Genomic DNA, 27,888 nt, shown 5'->3' on the forward strand with positions numbered 1-27,888 from the left:
TCAATAAATAACTGTGGAAGAATTACGGATATATGTGTAAAGTCTGTATGATTTTTTTTTTTTAGGTTAAAGAAAGACCTGATGTGGGAGTTTATATCAAGGATTTATCAGCTTATGTGGTAAATAATGCTGATGATATGGATAGAATTATGACACTGGGCCACAAAAATCGTAAGTATAGTGCTTAATTGTGATTAAACATTTATGTGTGGAGTAGGCTGTTGTAGAAGCAAAGCTGGTATGGCATTTTGTGCCGTAAAGATTGGATTTTTAGGTTTCTTGAAAACCCTTCCTCTTTGACTATTTACTATGTGGAAAGCATATATGAATGAAAGATATCACAGATTGCTTTCCATGCTGACCAAAATTTTGTTACTTAGCAACAGTGCTATATCTTTGAGACTCTCATATCGCTGTCTCTTGTTAGTAATAATAATATTGGTAACATTTATTGAGTACTTACTGTGTGGCAAGTGCTTGTGCAAATGCTTTATAAGAATGATCTCTTTTAATCCTCAAAATGGACTATGAAGGTATTAAATTCCTATGTTATGAATGAGGAAACTGAGACTTAAAGTAAATTGTCAAAGGTCATATACTACTTAATAAGTAGCAGAGTGAGTATTTGAATCTACATCATTAGTCAGCATTAACCAGGCACTATAATGCCTCCTTTTGTTGACAAGAAAAGCAAACAAATAAAGTGACATTCTTTTAAGTAATCATTTCAAGTTTTTTCTAAAGAATAAAAAGTTTCAGCAATATTGCTGATGCCCCAGGCCCAGTACTAATGATGTTGCTAACAGCAATTAGAGATTAGAGGTAAAAGAAAAGAACATAGGAAATAACCTTTTTTTTTTTTTAGATTTTTGTGACTAGACTAAAAATCTAGCAAACTCAAGGAAGCAAAGCAAAAATTTAAAAAATTCAATTGTATTCTTATAAACCAAATAATAGAAAAATACCAAAAATTTTAACAGGAAAATGAGCAAAAGATGTTTATGACTATGTTGTTTGCAGAAGAACTATACACAGCAGTAAGTATATGAAAGGATGTTTGACTTCACAAGTAATCAGGAAAATGCATATTAAAACAACAATGAGAGATGTTTTACCCATCAGTTTGGATGAAAGGATATCCAGGTTGGTGAGGCTCTAAGGAAATGGGCAGTGGTGATGGGAATATACAGCCTTTTTGAAGGGCAGTATAACTGTATCTGTTGAAATTTTTAAGAATGCATTCCTTTGACCCACTGTTCCTATTTGTAGATATATATTCTAGAAAAATATTTTTTGGTGTAAACAAAAATATACCTTATTACAGCATTATTTGTAATAGCAAAAAGTTTGACACAACCTAAATAACTGTCAGTAAAACATTGGTTATATAAATTATGGTGCAAAAATATTATGGACTATAATGAAGCTGTAAAAAAAAAACAGTGAGTTAAATCTACATGTAGAGACCCAAAAGACTTTCCAGATATATATTAAGGGAAGAAGAAAGCTAACTAGCACAGTATGTAATGAATCATCCCATGTGTAAAAAAAGCCAAATTATCGAACTACATATTTGGGTATTTTGTGTGTGTGTGTATGTGTGTGTGTGTTCGCATGTATGTGTGTGAAATACAAAATGAAAGGACATTTAATAGTGGTTTCCCTTAGTGAAGGGGAAATAAGATTGGGGGAAAGGGATATAGGGAGCTTTCACTTTATGTTTTTGTATGTTTGTATTTTTGAATTTTTTATACCAGGAATATGATCATGTATTGCTTATTTAACTTAAGAAATTTTTAACATAAGATTCCATTCACAATAGTGACCAAAACCTTCCATTAACTACCTGAGAATTAATTTAACTTGGTATGTGAGATTTGTCTAAGGAAAAATGAAAAAATTCTAATGAGAGAAATAAAATGAAAGGAAGGTAAAGAGATTTGAACACCTAAGATAGCAGAGAGGAAAATAGTCTTCATTAATAAATAGATTGAGTTCAAGAATTAAAGGTTTAGCTGCAGGGGGGCCCCTCCTGCCCTGCTGGTGGGAATGTAAATTGGTGCAGCCACTATGGAGCACAGTATGGAGGTTCCTCAGAAAACTAAAAATAAGAGTTGCCAGATGATCCAGCAATCCCACTCCTGGACATATATCCAGACAAAACTATAATTTGAAAAGATACATGCACCCCTATGTTCATAGCAGCACTATTCACAATAGCCAAGACATAGAAACAACCTAAATGTCCATTGACAGATGAATGGATAAAGAAGATGTGGTGTGTGTTTGTGTGTGTGTGTGTGTGTATACACACACACACACACACACACACACACAATGGAATATTACTCAGACATAAAAAATAATGAAATAATACCATTTGCGGCAACAAGGATGGACCTAGAGATTATCATATTAAGAAAGAAAAAGACAAATACCATATAATATCACTTATATGTGGAATCTAAAATATAACACAAATGGACATATTTATGAAATGGAAACAGATTCATAGGTACAGAGAACAGACTTGTGGTTGCCAAGGAGGAGGGGGGTGAGGAAGAGAAGGATTGGGAAGTTTTTCTGTACCTCCTTGAAAAACATAAAAATTTAATTTTTTATTCCAAAATAAATATTTTGACAAAAATTACAGCTGTGGAAATGTTTTATTTCCATTATGCAGTGTGTTAGGTTGGATCATTTAGTCTACTTGATTGCTGCAAGCTGTTCTCTCCTAGGGATTGTAAAGTTCAGTATAGGTCACTTTTGACATAACGTCTGTTGCATTGCTTTGTTTTCATAACCGGAAATACAGAAAAATCACAATCATAAATAGCATGCTTTACTTATATTGCAAAAACAATAGGTATTAAAATATTTAATATGACTTTTTCAAATTACACTTGCTCTCCCACTCCAAACTGAAAAACACTGCTATAGCTTGTTTTGATAATCACATAGCTATAAAACTATTCCTATCGTTTCATAAGGTAGTTCCAGTTTGGAAAATACATCCCATGGATATAATTCTAAAGAGAAAGAAAGGTATCTGCTCAAAGATGCTCATATTAGTGTCCCTTATGAAGAACTAAAATAGGAGGCAACCCCAAATATCTCCCAGTAAGATAATAACAAAATCAATTTTAGTAAAAATTTCAAGTTGGTTTTTACATGGAAATATATGTAGGAGATAATGTTAAGTGGAAAAAAAACAAGATAAAATAAGACCTACTACTCTGTGGAAATATGTATAGTGTGTTACTTCTGATTAGATGATTTGAAGTGGTGTCAGATTTATTAGTTTTTTATATTTTTGGAGAAAAATCATAAATTTGATTTTAAAAATTCATAACTTGATTTAAAAGAAAACAGAAAAGTATAGTATGGAATCACAGATCCTTGCATTTTCCCTCACTGATTTTCCATTTACCTTCTTTCATTGGGCTTTACTTTTCTTTATCAGTGCAATTTACTTTCTAGTTATCTGACTTATAATATAACCATTTGCTAATAAAGAGTACCCTTTTAATGTTTAAATTGTAAAATCACAGCTCACATGGAGAAGCTCTACATGAATATATAGTAGGAAAATAATTTTGGCATTGGGTGAAATTAACATATTGCTTTTAAAATACTTTGGAATTTAAGGAAAAAAACCCCAATACATGCCTATTGTGAAAAACAAAACATCTTTTTCTTTGTTTGCACAATATATTCATGTAAAATATTTATACACACTCAAATTCTTAGCATATTTTGAATGGATGCTTTTGTTTTACAGAAATGTGATTATACTCTATATTCCTCTCTTTTTTTCATATGTTATGGGTATCTTTCCATGTCATTCAGATCTACCTTATTTTTTTAAAGAAAGACTGCTTAGTAATTCATAGTGTGACTATTCTATAATTGATTAACCACGTCATATTGGTTGTTTCTGATCTCTCGCTGTTGCAAACAGTTCTTCCCTGAATATCTTTGTATCATCTAATGTATATATGCAGGTATTTCTGTGGTTGATTCCCAGAACATATCAATAGTACTTTTTAGAGACAGCTGAAACAGCAGTTAATTTTTTGAATTATTTAACATGTATTTTTATGTAAATTAGTTAATTTTTTAAGCCAGCAATACTTGAAATTAAGTATTTTGTCCTCAAATCCCCTCTTTCATGTGAAAAAAATACAGTTTTTTGTTATCAACGTAAGTTGTCAGAAATTTCTAATAATGGCTAAGTATACCTAAGTTTTTATGTTTTAGCCATGCTCTCTGGCTTTTGGCTCTGGTGAAATTCAGTATTATGGATATTTAATTATTTTTAAAGGCATTCCCTGTTGTTATAGTTTTAAATAATTTCCTCCCTTTATTCAAGGTTCTGTTGGTGCAACTAATATGAATGAACATAGTTCCCGTTCCCATGCCATCTTTACAATTACTATAGAATGCAGTGAAAAAGGCGTTGATGGTAACATGCATGTCAGGATGGGGAAGCTCCATCTTGTAGATCTTGCTGTAAGTAACAGGATGCTACTTAAGAATAACTCTTGTGATTTCTTTTTATTTTATAAATAAATAATAATTCAAGTGAAAGGGAGTGATTATATAATTTTTAAGTTTTACTTGTGTATGTGTTTAACTTATTATTCTTTTTTTAATATTTATTTATTTGGCTGCGCCAGGTCTTAATTGCGGCACGTGGGATCTTCGATCTTTGTTGTGGCATGCGGATCTTTAGTTGCGGCATGCGAACTCTTAGTTGCGGCACGCGAACTCTTAGTTGCAGCATGTGGGATCTAGTTCCCTGACCAGGGATTGAACCTGGGCTCCCTGCATTGGGAGTGCGGAGTCTTAGCCACTGGGCCACTAGGGAAGTCCCCTTAACTTACTATTAATTATGGACTATTTCAAACCTGTACAACGTAGATAGAATAGTATAATGATTTCCCATGTACCCATCACCCAACTTCAGCAATTATCAGTTCATGGCCAGTCCTATTTCATCTCTACCCTCAGCCACTTCTTCCCTTCCAGTATTATTTTGAAGTGAATTCCAGATATCATATTAGATTTTTTACTTTTAAAATACTTTTTTTAACTTTGGGAAGAATATTCTGTATTTTTTATTTTAGCTTTACTTCTGTCTCTGTTTATTGTAAGGGTTCAGAAAGACAAGGAAAAACTGGAGCTACTGGGCAGCGCCTGAAAGAAGCTACAAAAATCAATCTTTCACTTTCTACTCTTGGTAATGTTATTTCTGCCTTGGTTGATGGAAAAAGCACTCATGTGCCTTATCGTAACTCTAAATTGACTCGTCTTCTTCAGGATTCCTTAGGAGGAAATTCGAAAACCATGATGGTAAGACTTAATTGATGGTATAGTTATCATCAGGAAAATTTAAGATTCCTGTTTATGCCAGTAGTTAATATTCATAACATTTTAAAAACTATTGATTATTTTACTTCTTAAAATTTTTGGTTATTTTTTCTAGCACACCATGTGTGCGAGTCTATAATTGTATTGTTTGGAAACCTATGTGGTGGTGCCCTCTTTTTCAGGAAGACTGGAATGGAAATATGTTCCAAAATTCTTTTTGATATGTTCATAATGGTAGTATTAATTTTAACTGTGTCAAGTGTAAAACGTTTTGTATTCCTAATTCAACAGTGTGCAAATATTGGACCAGCAGATTACAATTACGATGAAACCATCAGTACATTGCGGTATGCTAATCGTGCTAAGAATATTAAAAATAAAGCTAGAATTAATGAAGATCCAAAGGATGCTTTGCTTCGTCAGTTTCAGAAAGAAATAGAAGAACTGAAAAAAAAGCTTGAAGAAGGTAACATTTTGTCAAAATATTAATCTTAATGTTGGCTAAAAACGTGTTGTTTAACCGGTAAGTGTTCTAATAAAAAGCCACCTATTAAAAATTCTCTGAACCTCTAACATTGATATTTAAGGGGATATTTCTGCAAGGTAAATTGATACTTATATACTTTAACATTTCCATATTAAGCTCAAGTAAAATTATATAATATTTGTGTATTGATTTTTTAAAAAAATTCATTTAATTTAAACCTCCATCTCAGTCCCCATGATCTTTTGTAAAGATTTCATATGTCCACTTATTAAATAATGAATTTTCATTTGTCTCTATATAAGAGCAAGTTCTACCATACATGTATTTAGCGAAAATGACCACAGAGTTCTTTGTGATAGGTATCAGTCACTATTCTTTGAAGTAAACAAAGCAATCAGAGAGTCATGGGTAAACCTAGTTTACTGTAAGTAAAAATTCATTGCATGGCCTTGAAAATATGCTTTCATGTTTAAATTTGAACATGAGATTCTATTTTGGAAATTCTTTTCTAACAAGATATAATGTCAGAAGGTTAGAAAATTTGAAGACCTTATTCATTAGGGCGAGAAATTTACCAACCATCATTAGGCAGTCAGTGACTCCCTGAATCTTCGTGCTAAGAACTAACTGGCATAGGGCTCCTTTGCATACCAGGTGAATAAAGGGGTTTGAAATTGCCTCTTTTCAGTCTGTGGGGAAACTGGTTAGATCATATATGAAATCCAGAGATGCCAACATCACAAATATTTGGAGAAGGTGCTGATTCAATAAATTTGAGTAAGATTATTGAGGAAAAGCAGTAATTGAGCTGCCTCTTAGATAATGGAATTTGGTATTTTAAATGTGACCACTAGGTGGTATTTATAGTCAGTATGTTTTAAAGATGTAAAATTTCTTAGATTTCTTAATATTGAGTTCATATCTTTATTTTGCTGACCTTTTTTTTACATTTTTTTTATTGTGGTAAAATATACATAACATAAAAATTACCGTTTTAACTATTTTTGTGTACAGTTCTGTGGCATTAAGTACATTCACGTTATTCTGCAACCATCACCACCATCCATCTCCAGGACTTTTTAATCATCCCACAATGAACCTCTGTACCCATTAAACACTAGCTCCCCATCCCTCTCTCCCTGGTAACCCACTGTTCTACTTTCTATTTCTATGAATTTGACTATTCTAGGTACCCCATGTAAGTAGAATCATATAATATGTCTCCTTTTGTGTCTGGCTTATTTTACTTAACATAATGTCCTCAGTGTTCATCCATATTGTTGCATGTGTCAGAATTCCCTTCCTTTTTAAGACTGAATAATATTCCATTGTGTGTATATACCATGTTTTGTTTATACCTTCATCTGTTGATGGACACTTGGGTTGCTTCTACCTTTTGAGTATTGTGAATAATGCTACTATGAATGTGGGTGTACAAATTCCTGTTTGAGTCCTCACTCTCAGTTCTTTTGTTCTTTTGGGTATATACCCAGAGGTAGAATTGCTGGATAATATGGTAATGCTGACTTTATTTTTAATAAATTTCATTTTATTTATGCTCTTAGGACATATTGTTTTTATAATCCAGTTAATAGAGTTAATCATAAAAACAATTAAAAAATAGGCAGAAACATTAAAAGAATAATTTTTTAACTTTTTATTTTGAAATAGTTTTAGGCTTATAGAAAACTCACAAGTATAGCAAGGAGAGTTCTTATATACCTATTAGCCAGCTTCCCCTAATTTTAGCATCTTACATAACCATGGTACAATTATTGACACCAGGAAATTCACAGTGATACAAACTTATTAACTAATCCACAGACCTTACTAGACTTTTGACAGTTTTCTCTCTAATGCCCTTTTCTTCTAGTCCAAGATCCAGTTGTGGATCACATATTGCATTTAGTTGTCATGTCTGTTTAGTTTCCACCAGTCTCCAATTCCTCAGTCTTTATTTGTTGTTCATGATCTTGATGCTTTTGAAGAGTACTGGTCATGTATTTGTAGAATGTTCCTCAATTTGTATTTATTTATAGTTTTCTCATAATTATTCTGCAAATTTTCTCCACTATAAATCTACTATTTTATTATTTCCCTTGTAATTAATGTGTGTCTTGTGGAGAGCTATTGGGTTGGCCAAAAAGTGCCTTCGGTTTTTAAGTAAATATAAAAGACAGATTTTTCGTCTTCACCAAGAACTTTATTGAACAACGTATTCACCCTTTTGTTCCACTACCTTCTGCCGTTGTTCAGGCAACTTCATAATTCCATCTTACCAAAACTTTTTATCTTTTTGAGCAAAGAACTGTTCCAGGTGCCTTTTATAGTCTTCCAGGGAATTGAAATTTTTTCCATTAAGAGAATTTTGTAAAGACCGAAATAAATGGAAATCCAAAGGTACAATGTTAGGTGAATATGGCAGATGAATTAGAACTTCCCAGACAAGATGTAACAGTTTTTGCCTGGTCATCAAAGAAACACGCGGTCTTGCGTTATCCTGATGGAAGATTATGCATTTTCTGTTGACTAATTCTGGATGCTTTTCATCAAGTGCTGCTTTCAGTTGGTCTAACTGGGAGCAGTACATGTTGGAATTAATCGTTTGGTTTTCCGGAAGGAGCTCATAATAGAGGACTCCCTTCCAGTCCCACCATATACACAACATCACCTTCTTTGGATGAAGACAGGCCTTTGGTGTGGTTGGTGGTGGTTCATTTAGCTTGCCCCACGATCTCTTCCATTCCACATTATTGTACAGTATCCGCTTTTCATCGCGCATCACGATTTGTTTTAAAAATGGAATGTTTTCATTACGTTTATGTAGAGAATCGCATTAGGATATACTGTCAAGAAGTTGTTTTTTTTCCGCTTAACTTATGTGGAACCCAAACATCAAAGCAATTAACATAACCAAGCTGAGGCAAATGATTTTCAACGCTTGATTTGCATATTTTGGGTATGTCGGCTATCTCCTGCGTGGTATAACGTTGATTGTTCTCAGTTACTGTCTCGATTTGATCGCTATCAACTTCAACTGGTCTACCCGACTGTGGCGCATCATCAAGTTAGAAATCTCCAGCACGACCCTTCGCAAACCACTTTTGACACATTTGATCAGTCACAGCACCTTCTCCATACACTGCACAAATCTTTTTTTGCATTTCGATTGTGTTTTTACCTTTCTTGAAATGATAAAGCATAATATGCCAAAAATGTTCCTTTTTTCTTCCATCTTCCATATTAAAATGGGTACACAAAAATTCACCAGCTTTGATAAGTCTTTTTTTAAATACACGTTGATGTGACAGCTGTCACATACAATCTAACAAAATTGTTTAGAATGAAGTTAAATACAGCTGAGTGCTACTAGAGCCATCTTATGGAAAAAAATGGAATGAACCCTTTTTAAAATTTTTTTTTTTTTTTTTTACTTTTTACATTTTATTTTTTTATACAGAAGTTTCTTATTAGTTATCTATTTTATACATATTAGTGTATATATGTCTATCCCAGTCTCCCAGTTCATCCCACCACCACCCCACCCCCCGCTTGGTGTCCATACGTTTGTTCTCTACATCTGTGTCTATTTCTGCCTTGCAAACCCGCCGAACGAACCTTTTTTCCAACCCAATACTTTGAGACTATACAAAGGTCCTGTTTCTCATCATACTTTCTTCCACCAATGTTAGCATCCAGCAGTAGTTTGTGCATTTGCTCAATGGTGGCATTCTCTTCCCATTGTTCCTTCTAATGTTTAGTGTTTAGAGTGTTTGGAATTCTACTGTAAGGAAAAGCAGTCTCTTCTCCCCCACTTGTTTATTTATTTGAGTATTTTTTATGTCAATATGGACTCATGGATAATTATTTTAGTCTGTGGGTTTATAATACAATAATATTATTTATTTTATTGTTCAGATTGTTCCAGCTTTGGCCATTAGGAGTTCCTTCAGAGTAGTTCATATATCCTGTCAGCATGCTCCCACCAGTTTGTTTGTTTACTTGTTTTTTGAGCACTTCCTCACTTTCTGGCACCACAGATGCTTAGAGCTCATTTTTTAATTTTCCCTACCCTGGCCTTAAAATCATCTATTTCTCCCTGGCTCCTTTCATTGGAGAATGGTATTTAGAAACGAAGATTTAGGCATTAGGTGTGCTCATTGCTACCAGGGTGTCATTGTTTCTAGGCCTAAAGAACAAAATATGTTTAATGAATTTCTTCTCCCAAGACTCTGTGGTTTCTTTCCATCTTTTATTTGCAGGTTCAAATATTATATTATGATTAGTGTATATTTTACTCCTCCCCCAGTTACCTTTATTTTCTTAGACATTTCATATATGGACAGTAGTAATTTTAAATAACGACTTTGAAGGTATTATAGCACTGATTTGCATTAATATTAGCTTAATCCCTTTTTTTGATTTTTTAAGTTAACATATTTGTGTACAAATAAGCCCTTTTTCTTTTGAATTACTTCATGTGATATAGTCCTAAAAGTGGGATCATTGTGTTCGATAACAGTTTTATGGCCCTTAAAAAAATAAACAGGTTGAATGAATTTAAAATCTTAAACAGAAAACTAAGAAAATGCTCCCCAAAAGTGATCATATTTTTTAAAGACTGAAATAATAACTCTAACATGTAACATTTAGAACTGTACTTAAACTAATCATTTGAAATTTTAAATGGATCAGAATCTAACTTCTCTTTAGGAACTTTAAAAATAAAGCCTCTGTGTACATCGTATCTGTTTCTGAGGTTAGCATATCTGATATACTGTCTAGAAATATTAAAATAAGGTTTGTTTAGGGCACAAAAACTTAATGAAGAAAGTTTATATAAGCATTTCCTAAATAACCAGTGACCTGGCACAGAATAAACATCATTGTATTAAATTTCTATTTAAGGGGAAGAAATATCAGGCTCTGATATCAGTGGGTCAGAGGAGGATGATGATGAAGAGGGTGAGGTTGGAGAAGATGGAGAGAAAAGGAAAAGAAGAAGGGGTAAGTTCATCTTAATGTTGTGGAAATTAAATGAGATTGCTGCCTAATGATGGTTTAACATTCCTAAGGCTGTCGAGTGCATGCCTTTTATTTTGCCATTTTTAATTGTGGTAGCAATTAGAACAGAGGAAGTATGCCATATACCTGGTTAACTTTGTGTTATTTTTTCGTCCTATACTGATCTCCTATTTCTAGATGAATCAACATATAATATGTTCTGGTTTTTTTTTTTTACAATTTAGAATTATAAAAATCTGTGATAGTGGATATACCATTTTAAAATTTCACATGGGGTTTTAATTTAATGTGAGGACTTTTATCTATGTTAGGAATCTAGATTTTTAGGAAATTAGGATAATGTGGAATTTTTTTTCAAACATGATTACGCTTTAATCATTGAATTTTTAAGTAATAAATTTGTAGAAGGATTGTATTTTTAATAGAATGTAAAATGTATTCTCTTTATAAAATGTACCCTCATTCTCACCTGTTACACTGGGCACTTGTTGCCAAGTATGAATTAAGACTGTGTTCATTGTGATAAAGATATAGATGACATGCAAAAGAGAGAGACATATTATAATGGCCTACATTTCAGATCCTTTAACCCTGAATATTTATTTCAGAACTCTCTTCCATTAATGTGGATCATTGTTTTCAAGCTGGTGCATATTTTGCTTGTCTTATTAAAATGTTCTTGCTGAAAATAAACCCATCGCTGTTTGATCAGGAGTCCCAAATTTAAAAGCCATAAAGAGTCCTTCAAAAGACAGGAAAAATATAATTTAGAGCAAGAGTTGGCAAGTAGTGTGCTGGCCAAATTCAGCCCACCACCTGTTTTTGTAAATAAAAGTTTATGAAACAGCCATGCTCATTTGTTTACATGTGGTCTACAGCTGCCTTCACATGCGTCAGTATGGCCTACAAAGCCTAAAGCACTTATCATCTGTCCCTTTACAGAAAATGTTTGCTGACCCCTGATTTAGAGAAGTTGTTTTGTGTTCACACCTATTTTTTCAGCCTATTTTTTCAGAGTAAAGTATTCAAAGCTAAAGCAGATGATAGATTTGTTAAAAATAAAGTTTTAAATAGAAAAAAATGCCACTGCTTAATATGTTAAAATATTTAAGAGTAACATATCTTCCTTCCAGGCTTAGAAATTTAAAAAATTTCAGTAAGCCTTTCAAAGTTTTGCTGTGAAACCTTAAACATATATAATCACATCTGATAGTTTGATGTTTTGGAGGTGAAAGAGTGAAATTGAAGACAAACCAAACTGTCTGTATTAAAGGGTAATTTATCATTCCTGTAATTTTAATTGTTCGTGACTTTAAAATTTAAAACTCAATTCCTTTAGCTTATCAACCTAAATGGTTTAAATAGACTTAAATGTCACCAAATGATTTGTTTATTTTTATTCTTTTCATTCCAACCCTCTGAATTACTATATTTTAAGTGAATAGTGGGGTTTGCCCACTGTGGATACTTAAAGGAATAGAGTTTCTAATTCCCCTGTATGGCTTTGTAATTAGAGAATACTGCATAGACTACCAAGACTGGTTTTAAGGGAAAGTAAGTTTTGGTTCTTTATTACAAAGCTTGATTGTCCTTTAAAATTCTCTGGAATTGAATTTTTCTCTGTGTCTGTGTTCATTTTCTTGTTTCCTCTTTCTCTGGTTCCCGTTGGGCTCATTTCTTTGTCTTCCAGGCAGTAGCAGCAGCAGTAGTTCAGACTCCACATGTTCTGTCATAGAGAAACCTCTGGATAAGTTCTTGCCTAGTGAGTGGTAGCTCTTAAATTCTCTAACAGAGCTTTGGCTTTTCCATAACCCATGGGCTTCATTTGAGAAATGCTGCACCGCTCCCTGTCATTACTTAAAGAATACCTGTTGGACTTCTCAGTAAAATAAAGCATGTGATGACTTTAGCTCCCCTCTTCATTGCTTCCAGTTAACCATAATTGTTAAAACATACGCTTACGCTTATGTTTGAGACAATGGAAGAGAGAGTCATGCTTTTGCAGTTGAGATAATGTAAAGAGAGCTAGTAAGCTGTATAAGAGAATAACTCTTGGTTCCTTTTTATGTTTCATGATACATCCTAGTCAGTGTAAGGGACCTGTAATAACAATCCTGAATTTCTTAAGGTACACCTTATATTTGGAAGTACACCAGTGCCCTTTATAACATGTCTCATAGTTACAAAGATTTTACGCCTTGGTGTCCTGTTCTTAGGGGTAGCTTAAGATTGAAAACTCCCAAATAAAGAAAAATGTAAAGTTTGAAGCAAGTAAAGATAAAGTGAATGGTATTTTATTTCAAATGGCCATTTATCCTTATTTCTGAATTACCTGATTGATTTTAGGAAACTTTCTAAGGTATGATTAGAGAATTCAGATCCACACGAAATTGTTATGCAGGATCTATCTAGACTTATTTCAAACCTAAAGGCTTTTTCTTAAGCTGTAATTTAATAAATTAAGTTGAAAAGTATTATTAATTTTATTTATATTTTAGTTTTCAGAAGAAAAGAGAATTGATGCTTTCTTGTACTAGTTTGCAGCTTACTGCTTTTTAAAGCATTATCTGTATACCTACCTTTCCAAAATTAATAACAAAAACATTTGGTTATTGTTCTTATGCTTTTAGCTTGCTAGAGGAAGACTTCCAAGAATATTAGGAATTATTTTCTCTATTGCAATTCTTACATTTTACCAAGACAATTAATTTCGTAGGCTAACCTATAAAATACATGAAATTGCTTTAGAAACCATGTAGAAGTCTCATTTTGTATTATAAACTGCAAAGTATAGAAAATATCTGAGTGGGAGGCATTATAATTTAATTTTCTGTTTTAAAATTTTACTTTAATCCTTAGAAAGTAGTTACATCAAAGTATATTTTGAAATGAGTTGTACCTTGTTCAGTTCAAGCAGTTTTAGTTACTCTTTATATACTTGGCATATAACATTGAATTCTTTTGTTGCACTGTGGATGTGTTGGTGAAGTGGAGACATGGTTGTCCCAGCATGTGGTTGCTGTGCGTACCTTTCCCTTTTAAAAATATGAATGGCCTTTTTTTTTAAGGTGTTCTTTGTTTGAATCATCAGTTGATCATTTACTTCTATAGAATCATTATTATAATTACCCTTAACAGTCTGCTAATAGGTTGAATGCAAGTTTGTTATTATACAGGTGTACTTCACTTTATGCAATAAATGTTTTTTTCTGAAAAATTGCTTATAAATCAAGTTGGGAAATCAATTGTACTGGGAGAACTTGCTGTCTTTAAAAATTCTTTATTAAATGCTTTTGTTAATCACATAATCACTACAGATTACTCTAAACTCTGTTTAGTTGGTTGAAGTTTTTGTGTTGGATTTTCTTAAAGGGGGGCACACCTGTAATGTATCCTTCTATTAGAAGGTCATTGAATTGGGACATTTTGAAAATGAACAATGTGACTTTTGCTACTTTTAACTTAATAATATTTAAAATTGGCTTAATTTTCTGTTTGCCCTTTTAGATTACTTCCCAGGTCTTAGCAAGTTCCCAATTCCATGTCCACCATTTGTTGCTGAACTGCTATATTTGCAGGAGTTTGGGAGTCAGTGTGAGCTCTTAAGATTGATTTGAATTGTAATCTTACACTAAATCTTACTATCTTGCTTAAATTATTATCTCTGATTATGTTGAATATACTTTTCTTTTTGCATACAACTGCTCTATTTCAGTTTTTATAATGATTTATTCCTATACTTATACTATAAATAAACGCTGTTATACATTTTTCTTTGTTTTACAAAAGAAATAATGTTTTTTCTTTTTTTCCTCCTCATCTCTGTGCATATGCTTCCTGTCTACGGTTTGCTTACTACTTCTTATTGAAAGATCAAGCAGGTTGGTGTGATTGATTTGCACTCCATGTGGTACAATTATTTAAACTATAAAGAACTTTGTTGTTTAACCACATTACATTTTTTTTTATTTAATGATTTTTTTCTTACAAGGTAAGTATCTGTCTTTGTATTTTAAAATATCTTTCAACTTTAGCTTTTTAAAAAAAAAACTTCCTTTTTTACTAAATTCTTTTTTTAAAAATTTATTTCAGTTTTTATTGAGGAAGGTATTATGAACTTTTTTTTTAAATTTTATTTTATTTATTTTTTTATACAGCAGGTTCTTATTAGTTATCCATTTTATACATATTAGTGTATACATGTCAATCCCAATCTCCCAATTCATCCCACCTCCCCGCCCCACCACCCCCCTGCCACTTTCCCTGCTTGGTGTCCATACGTTTGTTCTCTACATCTGTGTCTCAATTTCTGCCCTGCAAACCAGTTCATCTGTACCATTTTTCTAGGTTCCACATATATGCGTTAATATACAATATTTGTTTTTCTCTTTCTGACTTACTTCACTCTGTATGACAGTCTCTAGATTCATCCACGTCTCAACAAATGACCCAATTTCGTTCCTTTTTATAGCTGAGTAATATTCCATTGTATATATGTACCACAACTTCTTTATCCATTCGTCTGTCAATGGGCATTTAGGTTGCTTCCATGACCTGGCTATTGTAAATAGTGCTGCAGTGAACATTGGGGTGCATGTGTCTTTTTGAATTATGGTTTTCTCTGGGTATATGCCCAGTAATGGGATTGCTGGGTCATATGGTAATTCTATTTTTAGTTTTTTAAGGAACCTCCACATTGTTCTCCATAGTGGCTGTATCAATTTACATTCCCACCAACAGTGCAAGAGGGTTCCCTTTTCTCGCCACCCTCTCCAGCATTTGTTGTTTGTAGATTTTCTGATGATGCCCATTCTAACTGGTGTGAGGTGATACCTCACTGTAGTTTTGACTTGCATTTTTCTAATAATTAGTGATGTTGAGCAGCATTTCATGTGCTTCTTGGCCATCTGTGTGTCTTCTTTGGAGAAATGTCTATTTAGGTCTTCTGCCCATTTTTAGATTGGGTGGTTTGTTTTTTCAATATTGAGCTGCATGAGCTGTTTATATATTTTGGAGATTAATCCTTTGTTGATTCGTTTGCAAATATTTTCTCCCATTCTGAGGGTTGTCTTTTAGTCTTGTTTGTAGTTTCCTTTGCTGTGCAAAAGCTTTTAAGTTTCATTAGGTCCCATTTGTTTATTTTTGTTTTTATTTCCATTACTCTAGGAGGTGGATCAAAAAAGATCTTGCTGTGATTTATGTCAAAGAGTGTTCTTCCTATGTTTTCCTCTAAGAGTATTATAGTGTCCAGTCTTACATTTAGGTCTCGAATCCATTTTGAGTTTATTTTTGTGTATGGTGTTAGGGAGTGTTCTAATTTCATTCTTTTACATGTAGCTGTCCAGTTTTCCCAGCACCACTTATTGAAGAGACTGTCTTTTCTCCATTGTATATCCTTACCTCCTTTGTCATAGATTAGTTGACCATAGGTGTGTGGGTTTATCTCTGGGCTTTCTGTCCTGTTCCATTGATCTGTATCTCTGTTTTTGTGCCAGTACCATATTGTCTTGATTACTGTAGCTTTGTAGTATAGTCTGAAGTCAGGGAGTATGATTCCTGCAGCTCCGTTTTTTTCCCTCAAAACTGCTTTGGCTATTCGGGGTCTTTTGTGTCTCCATACAAATTTTAAGATGTTTTGTTCTAGTTCCATAAAAAATGCCATTGGTAATTTGATAGAGATTGCATTGAATCTGTAGATTGCTTTGGGTAGTATAGTCATTTTGACAATATTGATTCTTCCAATCCAAGAACATGGTATATCTCTCCATCTGTTGGTATCATCTTTAATTTCTTTTATCAGTGTCTTATAGTTTTCTGCCTACAGGTCTTTTGTCTCCCTAGGTAGGTTTATTCCTAGGTATTTTATTCTTTTTGTTGCAATGGTAAATGGGAGTGTTTCCTTAATTTCTCTTTCAGATTTTTCATCATTAGTGTATAGGAATGCAAGAGATTTCTGTGCGTTAATTTTGTATCCTGCAACTTTACCAAATTCATTGATTAGCTCTAGTAGCTTTCTAGTGGCATCTTTAGGATTCTCTATGTATAGTATCATGTCATCTGCAAACAGTGACAGCTTTACTTCTTCTTTTCCAATTTGCATTCCTTTTATTTCTTTGATTGCCGTGACTAGGACTTCCAAAACTATGTTGAATAACAGTGGTGAGAGTGGACATCCTTGTCTTGTTCCTGATCTTAGAGAAAATGCTTTCAGGTTTTCACCATTGAGAATGATGTTTGCTGTGGGTTTGTCGTATATGGCCTTTATTATGTTGAGGTAGGTTCCCTCTATGCCCACTTTCTGGAGAGTTTTTATCATAAATGGGTGTTGAATTTTCTTTTTCTGCATCATTGAGATGATCATATGGTTTTTATTCTTCAATTTGTTAATATGTTGTATCACATTGATTGATTTGCGTATATTGAAGAATCCTTGCATCCCTGGTATAAATCCCACTTGACCATGGTGTATGATCCTTTTAATGTGTTGTTGGATTCTGTTTGCTAGTATTTTGTTGAGGATTTTTGCATCTATATTCATCAGTGATATTGGTCTGTAACTTTCTTTTTTTGTAGTATCTTTGGTTTTGGTATCAGAGTGATGGTGGCCTCATAGAATGCGTTTGGGAGTGTTCCTTCCTCTGCAATTTTTTGGAAGAGTTTGAGAAGGGTGGGTGTTAGCTGTTCTCTAAATGTTTGATAGAATTCACCTGTGAAGCCATCTGGTCCTGGACTTTTGTTTGTTGGAAGATTTTTAATCACAGTTTCAATTTCATTACTTGTGATTGGTCTGTTCATATTTTCTATTTCTTCCTGGTTCAGCCTTGGAAGTTTATACCTTTCTAAGAATTTGTCCGTTTCTTCCAGGTTGTCCATTTTATTGGCATAGAGTTGCTTGTAGTAGTCTCTTAGGATGCTTTGTCTTTCTGCGGTGTCCATTGTAACTTCTCCTTTTTCATTTCTAATTTTGTTGATTTGAGTCCTCTCCCTCTTTTTCTTGATGAGTCTGGCTAATGGTTTATCAATTTTGTTTATCTTCTCAAAGAACTAGCTTTTAGTTTTATTGATCTTTGCTATTGCTTTCTTTGTTTCCATTTCATTTATTTCTACTCTGATCTTTATGATTTCTTTCCTTCTACTAACTTTGGGTTTTGTTTGTTCTTCTTTCTCTAGTTCCTTTAGGTGTAAGGTTAGATTGTTTATTTGAGATTTTTCTTGTTTCTTGAGGTAGGCTTGTATTGCTATAAACTTCCCTCTTAGAACTGCTTTTGCTACATCCCATAGGTTTTGGATCGTCGTGTTTTCATTGTCATTTGTCTCTAGGTATTTTTGGATTTCCTCTTTGATTTCTTCACTGATCTCTTGGTTATTTAGTAATGTATTGTTTAGCCTCCATGTGTTTGTGTTTTTTACGTTTTTTTCCCTGTAATTGATTTCTAATGTCATAGCATTGTGGTTAGAAAAGATGCTTGATATGATTTCAATTTTCCTAAATTTACTGAGGCTTGATTTGTGACCCAAGATGTGATCTGTCCTGGAGAATGTTCCACGCGCACTTGAGAAGAAAGTGTAATCTGCTGTTTTTGGATGGAAAGTCCTATAAATATCAATTAAATCTATCTGGTCTATTGTGTCATTTAAAGCTTCTGTTTCCTTAGTAATTTTCTGTTTGGATGATCTGTCCATTGGTGTAAGTGAGGTGCTAAAGTACCCCACTGTTATTGTGTTACTGTCAATTTCCTCTTTTATAGCTGTTAGCAGTTGCCTTATGTATTGAGGTACTCCTCTGTTGGGAGCATATATGTTTTTAATTGTTATATCTTCTTCTTGGATTGATCCCTTGATCACTATGTAGTGTCCTTCCTTGTCTCTTGTAACATTCTTTACTTTAAAGTCTATTTTATCTGATATGAGTATTGCTACTCCAGCTTTTTTTGATTTCCATTTGCATGGAATATCTTTTTTCCATCCCCTCACTTTCGGTCTGTATGTGTCCCTAGGTCTGAAGTGGGTCTCTTGTAGACAGCATATACATGGGTCTTGTTTTTGTATCCATTCAGCAAGCCTGCGTCTTTTGGTTGGAGCATTTAATCCATTCACATTTAAGGTAATTATCAATATGTATGTTCCTGTGACCATTCTCTTAATTGTTTTGGGTTTGTTTTTGTAGGTCCTTTTCTTCTCTTGTGTTTCCCACTTAGAGAAGTTCCTTTAGCATTTGTTGTAGAGCTGGTTTGGTGGTGCTGAATTCTCTTAGCTTTTGCTTGTCTGTAAAGCTTTTGATTTCTCTGTTGAATCTGAATGAGATTCTTGTTGGGTAGAGTAATCTTGGTTGTAGATTCTTCCCTTTCATCATCATTTTAAGTATATCATGCCAGTCCCTTCTTTCTAGTACAGTTTCTGCTGAGAAATCAGCTGTTAACCTTATGCGAGTTCCCTTGTTTGTTATTTGTCGTTTTTCCCTTGTTGCTTTGAATAATTTTTCTTTATCTTTAATTTTTGCCAATTTGATTACTATGTGTCTCGATGTGTTTCTCCTGTATGGGACTCTGTGCTTCCTGGACTTGGGTGGCTATTTCCTTTCCCATGTTAGGGAAGTTTTCGACTATAATCTCTTCAAATATTTTCTCTGGTCCTTTCTCTCTCTCTTCTCCTTCTGGGACCCCTATGATGCGAATGTTGCTGTGTTTAATGTTGTCCCAGAGGTCTCTTAGGCTATCTTCATTTCTTTTCATTCTTTTTTCTTTATTCTGTTCTGCAGCAGTGAATTCCACCATTCTGTCTTCCAGGTCACTTATCCATTCTTCTGCCTCAGTTATTCTGCTATTGATTCCTTCTAGTGTAGTTTTCATTTCAGTTATTGTATTGTTCATCTCTGTTTGTTCTTTAATTCTTCTAGGTCTTTGTTAAACATTTTTTGCATCTTTTCGATCTTTGCCTCCATTCTTTTTCCGAGGTCTTGGATCATCTTCACTATCATTATTCTGAATTCTTTTTCTGGAAGGTTGCCTATCTCCACTTCATTTAGTTGTTTTTCTGGGGTTTTATCTTGTTCCTTCATCTGGTACATAGTCCTCTGCCTTTTCATCTTGTCTATCTTTCTGTGAATGTGGGTTTTTTTCCACAGGCTGCAGGATTGTAGTTCTTCTTGCTTCTGCTGTCTGCCCTCTAGGAACATTTTTGTTTCCAAATAATCTTCTTAAGGGAACAGTTCAGAAATAATTAGATTGGTAGTGACAAACACATTGGATATTCTAGACCTAATTAACGAAATAGACAACAAAACCCCAGGGCATAATCATTTTTCTAAATTCTTAAAGACCCATTAAGCCAAATTTTAGAAATACAAATATAAGTGATTTCATATTCGAGCATTTTTCTCCTTTTTTAAAAAAAATAAATACATTTATTTTTTTTTAAAAAAGAGTGTTGCTCTGAGTGGGAATGAGTGTCCCTTCATTCATACATAGAAAGTAAAATGTGTATGAATATAGAGGTGTGACATGACACACCTGACATCACTGTGTCAAAGCAGTCCCTCCTGCCCTAACTCAGAGCAGCTCCCTTTCCAACTCTCCAATCAGCATTCATGGCATCACTGCTCTTTCCTTCACCAGAGCTCACAACATTTGCTCTGAATCTTCCCTTTTCTTGCCAGTCTCTTCCCATTTACTATCAATTTTTCATACAAGGTGCCTCCCAGGAATGTTGCTTCTTCTTCATAAGCCCAGCCACTTCTCAAGGATAATACCTCAACCCCTGTACAAGTGTCCATTCTGGTCTTCCTGCTTCCACTCAAATCTCCTGGGCTCAGAAGTGCTGGCGTGCTCTTCTTCATCTTTAATTTTTATCACACAGTTCTACTGCTTGAGAAGTAGCACTCCAAGGCCCTCATTATCTGACTTACCCTCTGCAAACTCATAGCTTATTACTTTAAAATAGATATTCTGTTACAGGTCCCTTTAAGGCTGTGTTGTTTACCATACCTAATGCTAAGTTTTGATGGAAATCCATCGACATGGTATTATACTCATCCCTGCCTTCTTACCAGAAAATAATGACCATAATTTCACCATTAACCTTTCACTTAACCTTTTACTTTTTTTTAAAGCGAGGAATCAAACGTCTGGTTATGTATGCTCATGGGTGCTTGTGTAATGAAAATGAAAATAATTCAGTTAACACTTCCTGAAATTCTTCTCTTTAACTTTACCTTGCCAAAGTTCACCTTCACAGTTTTGGTTAGAGCACGTGGTAGAGGAGAAGTTAAAATATTACCACTCTGGTTTGGCTCAGTTAAATACTCTATGACATTAGAATTCTTTTTAGATTTTTTTACCTGAAATTTTGTGCTGAATTTTTACACTTTTAGAAAAAGAAAGATTTTTTTTTTTGGTTGGTTTGTTGGTTTGGTTCATTAATATTTTTTTAAAATCTTAAAAAAAAACCAGTGTAAAAGTAACATCTCATGATACCATGTTTTTAGGTGCCTGGTTAGGAGAGTTGGTACTTATTCACATTTAGCTTAAAATATTATTTGGGGAGAAATATGATTTATCATACTGATTCTGGCTAAAATAATATGTTACTTGAATATCAGAGTTTTGAAACTGAACCTAGCTATATATATGCATGGTCATCTTTATGAAAATGGTATAAGAGCACAATAAGATTTTTGCTGCTAAAACATCAGTTTGAAAATATTACCTGAATGATTTTGAATAACTAATGCAATTCAGGCATAGTGGTAATTCATCAGTATGCATGTGCTTTTGTATTTCTACCTATAAATTTTTTTTTTATTTTACTGCTTCTTAATGGGTTTGGAAACTGTATGTTTTTAACTAACAAAACAGTTGCAACCCTAGGAACCTAAAAAATTAATGTACACGTGTCAATCAGACCATTTACTGTATACCCTATGGTTTTCACACATACATTTTTTAATCTTAACATATTTGCCATTTTTTCTTTAAATATTTATAATTTTGAAGTGGAAAGGAAGTTATCATTTTTTAGTGCATACACTTACTTTATACCTGAACTTATACTTTCCCCCCTCAAATTTCTAAGAAATAGTATTACTGATGGGAAATCCTTTCTAGGAATTCGTTGAGAATAGGAGTTAGATTATTTTTAAAATTATTTCTTAACAGTGTAATTCAGAATGTTCAGTATAGGTGATTGTGCCAAAGAAGCCAACAGAGTCAGGTCTACCGCCTGACTTTGGGATTGCAGTGAATCACACCACACCAAAGCGTGAATTTGGATCAGTGCTTTTGTTTACTCTTTTATTTAACTTATTTGTTTTGTGGCTTTAGTTTGCTTTGGACTTTCTTGTATTTCTATAGAAGTGAAGGGGAACGTATTTTAAACCTTTGGGAGTTTTATATGATTTTAACCCAAAGAATTAAAGCCTGTGAATGATTCATCGTCTCATGGTTCCTGAAAGAGTTTATTCAGATATATATCTCCATCATCTTTATTTTTCAGTTCTCTTTCCTTGTTAGCATGAGGGCTTAGCTTTTGGTGGAGACATTAACAGTTTATAAAAAAACTCTTCTTCTTTACACTCTTCTGTGGTCCTCTGGGAAGGAAGTTAAGAATGACAGAAAGCTTTCAGGAGAGCCTCAGACCAATTCTACGAAAAACTTGATTGTTTTTCTGAAGGAAAGTATGTTTCAAAGAAATTGTATTACCAGAAATGAATTATCTTTGATTCAGTTTCATAACCAGTTTAATAAGCTAGTTTTTCTTTTCTCTTTTTTGGTTTTTCATTTTAATTTCATGATTTTGAAATTCATTCAGTAAACTTTTATTGAACGTCTATTATATGTACATAAAACACTCTACTAGACATTATAATCAAAATAATCATTTTGAAGCTGTATTTCTAGCTGCATTATTTGGTAGTATTTCTACTTATATTTGACACTTGGAATGTTTAATCTGACTTAGGGAGATTTAGGATCCTGAGTTTGACATCATAACAAGCTATTTTAGTTCATTTAAGATATGATGATATATTGTGACAGCAACTGTAAAATGCCTGGTTAATTCATATGTAACTGTTATATAATTAGTATAGAGTTACTTCCTTTAAAAGTATACTATGAAATAAAATACTTTCAAGTAATTTTATCAAACACAATTTTAGAAAACCTCTGAAAATATATGTTAAAAACTACTTATAAATTCTGCCTGATATTTTTATCTGTACATTTTATACCTATATGGGGCTTTTATTTTTTTAATAAATTTATTTATTTATTTATTTATTTTTGGCTGCATTGTGTCTTCGTTCCTGTGCGCAGGCTTTCTCTAGTTGCGGCGAGCAGGGGCTATTCTTCTTTGTGGTGTGAGGGCTTTTTTTTTTTTTAAGAATCAATTCTGTTTATTTATTTTTGGTTGTGTTGTGTCTTCGTTGCTGCACGTGGGCTTTCTCTAGTTGCGGAGAGTAGGGGCTACTCTTCATTGCCGTGCGAGGGCTTCTCATTGTGGTGGCTTCTCTTGTCACGGAGCACCGGCTCTAGGCGCGCGGGCTTCAGTAGTCGTGGCATGCGATCTCAGTAGTTGTGGCTCGCGGGCTCTAGAGCGCAGGCTCAGTAGTTGTGGCACGCGGGCTTAGTTGCTCCGCGGCATGTGGGATCTTCCCAGCCCAGGGCACAAACCCATGTCCCCTGCATTGGCAGGCGTATTCTTAACCACTGCACCACCAGGGAAGTCCCTTTGTGGCTTTTATTTATTCATTTATTTTAATAAATTTTGTGGGGAGGTGTTTTGAGAAGCCACTTGATTTTGTACCTGGTTATCAGAAAAAAGTAACTAAATAATCATATTGCTTTTTTGATGATATGTGTTATTTGGGGACAAAGATCTTTGCTTTTTTAATTTATTTAGTTTTCCTGTTTATCTTTCTCTTTTTTTTCCCTGCTAATCTCTTATGCTTCTTTTTCACTTACTTCTGTTCTTAGTTATCATTGCACAGTTGGACAACAGTTTGAATTTAGCAGTTAGTTAAAAAGATCTTCTAGGGACATAATAAATAGAAATAAAATATATTATTCAGTTGATTTCCTTAAAATGTTGACATTTGATTTTCTCTTCATGAGGAATGTATCTTTTATATTGAAGATAATTTATGTGTCTGAAGTATTGACTCTGAAGTGACTGTTGGAATTAAATGACTCAAATAGGTAAAAAGAAAGTTTCCCCAGATAAAATGGTTGAAATGCAAGCAAAAATTGATGAGGAGAGAAAAGCACTTGAAACAAAGCTTGACATGGAAGAAGAAGAAAGAAACAAGGCTAGAGCTGAGTTAGAGAAACGGGAAAAAGACCTTCTTAAGGCTCAGTGAGTATTACTGAATTGAGATGGATTTGTGATTTAAATTTCCTGGTTTTTCTCATAGGATGTATAAGCAAGAAAATTGAATAGTAATTAAAAGCAATACTACACAGTTGTGTAGTTTGATAGAGGTGTTACATAATTATATTCCTATTTTGAAATTTTACATCCAAATCCTTGTTAAATTTGGGGAAATTTAGTAGAATAGTAGATAATTGATGGATACAGAGTGTTCTTATTTTAATTAACAGACAAGAGCATCAGTCTTTGCTAGAGAAACTATCTGCACTGGAGAAGAAGGTAATTGTTGGTGGTGTTGATTTGTTGGCAAAAGCTGAGGAACAAGAGAAACTTCTTGAAGAATCCAACATGGAACTGGAAGAAAGGAGGAAAAGAGCAGAGCAACTTCGCAGAGAACTTGAGGAAAAAGAGGTAATGTAAATTTTTGTTTTTGGTTGTTGCTTCACCTAAGGTATTTAACTTTTCTAGTGAAAAGCTTAATATCTATAATCTTAATAAAAATTTTTAAAAATAAATTTATTTATTTATTTTTAGCTGTGTTGGGTCTTTGTTGCTGCGCGTGGGCTTTCTCTAGTTGCGGAGAGCGGGGGATACTCTTTGTTGCAGTGCCCAGGCTTCTCATTGCAGTGGCTTCTCTTGTTGCAGAGCACAGGCTCTAGGCACACAGGCTCAGTAGTTGTGGCATGCGGGCTTAGTTGCTCTGTGGCAGGTGCGATCTTCCCGGATCAGGGCTCGAACCCATGTCCCCTGCATTGGCAGGTGGATTCTTAACCACTGCGCCACCAGGGAAGTCCCAGGTGTGCAGGCTTCACATTGCGGTGGCCTCTCTTGTTGTGGAGCATGGGTTCTAGGCATGTGGGCTTCAGTAGTTGTGGCACGTGGGCTCAGTAGTTGTGGCTTGTGGGCTCTAGAACGCAGGATCGGTAGTTGTGGTGCACGGGCTTAGTTCGTCTGCAGCATGTGGGATCTTCCCGGACCAGGGATAGAACCCATGTCCCCTGCATTGGCAGGTGGATTCTTAACCACTGTGCCACGAGGGAAGTCCCTTAATAAAATTTTAAAGCATATCTGTGGATTGCTTTGAATGATAATAGTTGCTAAACATTTATGTCATTTGTTAAATAATTAAACTTGTGATTTAATGAAGAAAATTATTCTGAAGTTTATCACTTTATGTCATAGCAAGAACGCTTGGATATTGAAGAAAAGTATACCAGTTTGCAAGAAGAAGCGCAAGGAAAGACCAAGAAATTAAAGAAAGTTTGGACTATGCTGATGGCTGCGAAGTCAGAGGTTGGTCTTTTAGAAGTTACCTATTATTGTAGTTTGAATTTTTTAGAAAAGAATTTCTTTGATTAAGTATGATTAAGAATCCTAAAGGAATCATAACGTGTGCTTACAATTTTAAAGAAATAAAATTTTTGCCTTTATTTGCAATTTTTTTTTTTTAATTTATTTTTGGTTGTGTTGGGTCTTCGTTTCTGTGCGAGGGCTTTCTCTAGTTGCGGCGAGCGGGGGCCACTCTTCATCGCGGTGTGTGGGCCTGTCACTGTCGCTGCCTCTCTTATTGTGGAGCACAGGCTCCAGATGCGCAGGCTCAGTAGTTGTGGCTCACGGGCCCAGTTGCTCCATGGCATGTGGGATCTTCCCAGACCAGGGCTCAAACCCGTGTCCCCTGCATTGCCAGGCGGATTCTCAAGCACTGCACCACCAGGGAAGCCCTATTTGCAATTTTTAATTTCAGCTGTTAAGCTCAATTGTTTATTTCCAACCTTAACTAATAACATGGAGTAGACAATGATAGATAGTGTTATTCTGTCCATTGTTTTTGTGAAAGAACTGGATAAGCTCTTACAAGGTTTCCTAGACCACTGCCCTATGTCAGATGGAATTGTTTTGTATTTAAAATCTTGTTTGTCCTTAGTATTTTCATTGATTTTCTGTTAGATGGCCGATCTCCAACAGGAACATCAGAGGGAAATTGAAGGCCTCTTGGAGAACATTCGACAACTTAGCCGGGAGCTTCGACTTCAGATGCTTATTATTGATAACTTTATACCTCAGGATTATCAGGTAAGTGGGAAGTTTTCTGTCCTAGGTATTAGGTCACTTGGCTGGGGTTAAGGACTAAAGAAATATAATTTCTAATTTAATTAATGGTAAATATTTACATTTCAGTTGCTGATGATAAAATTTTCTTGAACTAATGGCCATCACATTTCACTTCAGCTGTTAACTGTTCTTAATACATAATTCTCTGTTTGAGTAACTAAGTATCTGAATAAGAATTTCTTAGTCCTGGGAGGAAGGCCAAATTCATGTAATTCATGTAAAGGTATAGGTCCTGTTTATTCTTTCAACATTCTTTATCCTATAATTAGAATAAACAAAACTCCTGTGCTAACCTTTTCTCCTTGTTTATGGATGCTAATTCTGTGTGTGTGTGGGTGGGGGAATGGTAAAACATACATAAAATTTACCATTTTAACTATTTTTTTTTTTACATCTTTACTGGAATATAATTGCTTTACAATGGTGTGTTAGTTTCTGCTGTACAACAAAGTGAATCAGCTATAAGTATACATATATCCCCATATCCCCTCCCTCTTGCATCTTCCTCCCACCCTCCCTATCCCATACCTCTAGGTGGTCACAAAGTATTGAGCTGATCTCCCTGTGCTATGCAGCAGCTTCCCACTAGCTATCTATTTTACATTTGGTAGTGTATATATGTCCATGCCACTCTCTCACTTGGTCCCAGCTTCCCCTTCCCCCACTGTGTCCTCAAGTCTGTTCTTTACGTCTGCGTCTTTATTCCTGCCCTGCCACTAGGTTCATCAGTACCGTGTTTTTCGATTCCATACATATGTGTTAGCATACGGTATTTGTTTTTCTCTTTCTGACTTACTTCACTCTGTATGACAGAGTCTGGGTCCATCCACCTCACTACAAATAACTCAACTTCGTTCCTTTTTATGGCTGAGTAATATTCCACTGTATATATGTGCCACATCTTCTTTAGCCATTCATCTCTTGATGGACATTTAGGTTGCTTCCATGTCCTGGCTATTGTAAATAGTGCTGCAGTGAACTATTTTTAAGAGTACAGTTCATTGACATTAAGTACATTCACAGTGTTGTGCAGTGATCACTACCATCCATCTCTAGAAAAATGCTAACTCTAAATACTACTATAATTTAAAAATCTCAGCCTCTATTATTCTTTTCCCCAAATTTCTATCTTTCCAGTATATTTTAGTAAACTTTAACATTAATTTTTTTTTAACATTTTTATTAGAGTATAATTGCTTTACAATGGTTTGTTAGTTTCTGCTTTATAACAAAGTGAATCATTTATACATATACATATGTCCCCATATCTCTTCCCTCTTGCATCTCCCTCCCTCCCACCCTCCCTATCCCACCCCTCTAGGTGGTCACAAAGCACCGAGCTGATCTCCCACTGCTATGCGGCTGCTTCCCACTAGCTATCTATTTTACGTTTGGTAGTGTATATATGTCCATGCCACTCTCTCACTTTGTCCCAGCTTACCCTTCCCCCTCCCCATGTCCTCAAGTCCATTCTCTAGTAGGTCTGCATCTTTATTCCCGTCTTGCCCCTAGGTTTTTCTGACCAT

At 34.4% G+C, this 27,888-nt stretch overlaps 1 protein-coding gene across 4 annotated transcripts in view; it reads left to right on the plus strand.

Annotated features, from left to right (window-relative positions):
• The window catches only part of KIF3A (kinesin family member 3A), an 88,715-nt gene that overhangs the window by 36,890 nt on the left and 23,937 nt on the right, over positions 1-27,888 (plus strand). For all 4 annotated transcript variants that reach the window (XR_014261865.1, XM_082455333.1, XM_082455332.1 and 1 more), the window contains exons 5-13: positions 66-171; positions 4,373-4,512; positions 5,158-5,355; positions 5,665-5,839; positions 10,769-10,867; positions 24,079-24,235; positions 24,481-24,661; positions 25,433-25,543; positions 26,198-26,323. Coding sequence is in view for 3 of the 4 variants with exons in the window: in XM_082455333.1 (XP_082311459.1) it covers positions 66-171; positions 4,373-4,512; positions 5,158-5,355; positions 5,665-5,839; positions 10,769-10,867; positions 24,079-24,235; positions 24,481-24,661; positions 25,433-25,543; positions 26,198-26,323 (1,293 nt within the window). In the remaining variant the exon portion in view is untranslated. The remainder of the gene's footprint in view (positions 1-65; positions 172-4,372; positions 4,513-5,157; positions 5,356-5,664; positions 5,840-10,768; positions 10,868-24,078; positions 24,236-24,480; positions 24,662-25,432; positions 25,544-26,197; positions 26,324-27,888) is intronic.

The sequence above is a fragment of the Balaenoptera physalus genome (assembly GCF_965194825.1).
Source record: "Balaenoptera physalus genome assembly, chromosome: 3".
Classification (NCBI taxonomy): domain Eukaryota; kingdom Metazoa; phylum Chordata; class Mammalia; order Artiodactyla; family Balaenopteridae; genus Balaenoptera; species Balaenoptera physalus.